Source organism: Propithecus coquereli, unplaced genomic scaffold, assembly GCF_000956105.1.
Source record: "Propithecus coquereli isolate 6110/MARCELLA unplaced genomic scaffold, Pcoq_1.0 Scaffold43, whole genome shotgun sequence".
NCBI classification, from domain to species: domain Eukaryota; kingdom Metazoa; phylum Chordata; class Mammalia; order Primates; family Indriidae; genus Propithecus; species Propithecus coquereli.
This window is the reverse complement of record NW_012150063.1, coordinates 9475591-9477200: the sequence shown is the minus strand read 5'-3', so window position 1 is coordinate 9477200 and position 1610 is coordinate 9475591. Positions and strand designations below refer to the sequence as shown.

At 33.7% G+C, this 1610-nt stretch overlaps 1 protein-coding gene across 1 annotated transcript in view; it reads right to left on the bottom strand.

Moving 5' to 3' along the window:
* The window catches only part of STRN (striatin, calmodulin binding protein), a 142856-nt gene that overhangs the window by 47106 nt on the left and 94140 nt on the right, over positions 1-1610 (bottom strand). Inside the window, exon 5 of the mRNA XM_012653802.1 lies at positions 75-242. Coding sequence (XP_012509256.1) covers positions 75-242 — 168 coding nt within the window. The remainder of the gene's footprint in view (positions 1-74; positions 243-1610) is intronic.

The following is a 1610-nucleotide window of genomic DNA, read 5'->3' as shown; positions in this document are numbered from 1 at the left end:
TAGCACCCATAAAACCAAAAATATTTAATAAGAACTAGTTATAGTTAAAAAAACTTTCCAGACAAAATACTTACCCAATCATTGCTGTCTCTTTAACTTCAGCCTCTGTGCCATTTATAACTGAGTCCTGATTTTTGTCATCTTCCCTGTCAGTGACATCACTAGAAAAGCCCAACAAAGCTCGCACTCGTTTAGATTTCACATCTAGAATAGTATCTGTGTAACCCACCTCCTGTAGATACCTGTGTGAAGAAAATCCTTATAATTCATTCATACTAGAATCAGTATTCCATAATTTAATATGTAAATAGCAATATTTCTTTAAATTCATTGCCTACATAAGACTTAGTGCAGTACTATGCTAGTAAGACTTGTTAATAAATAATCTTCCAGCTGCAGATGGAGCTGTCTCTTGCAGTACCAGCCTCTACAGTCACTGAAAAAAATCAAAGAACTATACAATACACCATTCATCACATTTATCATAAGAGGAAGCTGTTCCTTAATATATCTAATAGCACATTCTTTCCTTTAGGCAGGATTGGAGCAAGCTCATTTCCAGATTCTACCAAATCACTATTTTATAATAGTGATTCCAGTAGTTTAAATATTTCTAATGTAAAGTGTCGTGGATCAGTTATTTGAGATTTACAAAGAACGTTTCTAGTACATATGGTTTCCTCTATGACATAGTGTTTTCCAGAGAGTCATCTCTACAGAAGGGAAGTTCTACCCTGAGACAATTCTAAAACAAAAATAGACCACAATTAAACTGTGGGATGTGGGGTGTGTGAGTACACACATGTGTGTATATACATGTATGTATGTGACAGAGAGGCAGCAACACAGAAAAAGGAGCATATGCTTTGTATTGAGAGTTGGATCTGAGTTTCAAGTCAATTTCTACCACTTACTTGCAGTATAACTTTAACTCTCCTGAACCTCAGTTTTCTTTCCCCTAAAACAGACACACCTAATACTGTATCTGGAATATGGAAAGCGCTCAATACCTATTAACACCAAAGGTGACCAAAAAAGACCAAAGTAGCAGTGGCAGGACCATGAAAAAGGCAAATGCCGTTAATAAACACAACAGACAAATGTTAGGCATTAACTTATAAGCAGGCACTGAGTCTACTAGATGAAAAACAAAAGTTGACAAGATAACCAGTTTAAGTTCAGTTTATGGTAAGATTTGCTCTTAACAGCATAGCTGAAAGAGATATCTCCCAAAGATAATATGTGATCAAGTGGAGTAAGTGTATCTTATTAAATCAAGATACTCATTTTTCAATCCCATCCAATATTTATAGAAAGGTCTTAATTAAAATTTGGAAAATAAATTCCCAACTTTGCTGAATTTAATCAGTTCTTACAAAGTACTACAAAGATGTTATGTTTTTCTATTTTTAAAAAATAATATTTGATACATACCTCATTTTGGCAATAAAAATCACATTACAATTATCTGTTTCAAAACTGCTCTTGCTATAGATTAGTTGATTTTACTAATTAGTTACTTCCTCATTCATTGATAAAATGGCACCTCTACTCTGAGGAGATTATGGGTCCTTTGAAGTTTTTGAAAATATCTCTTGGATAGCTCATTA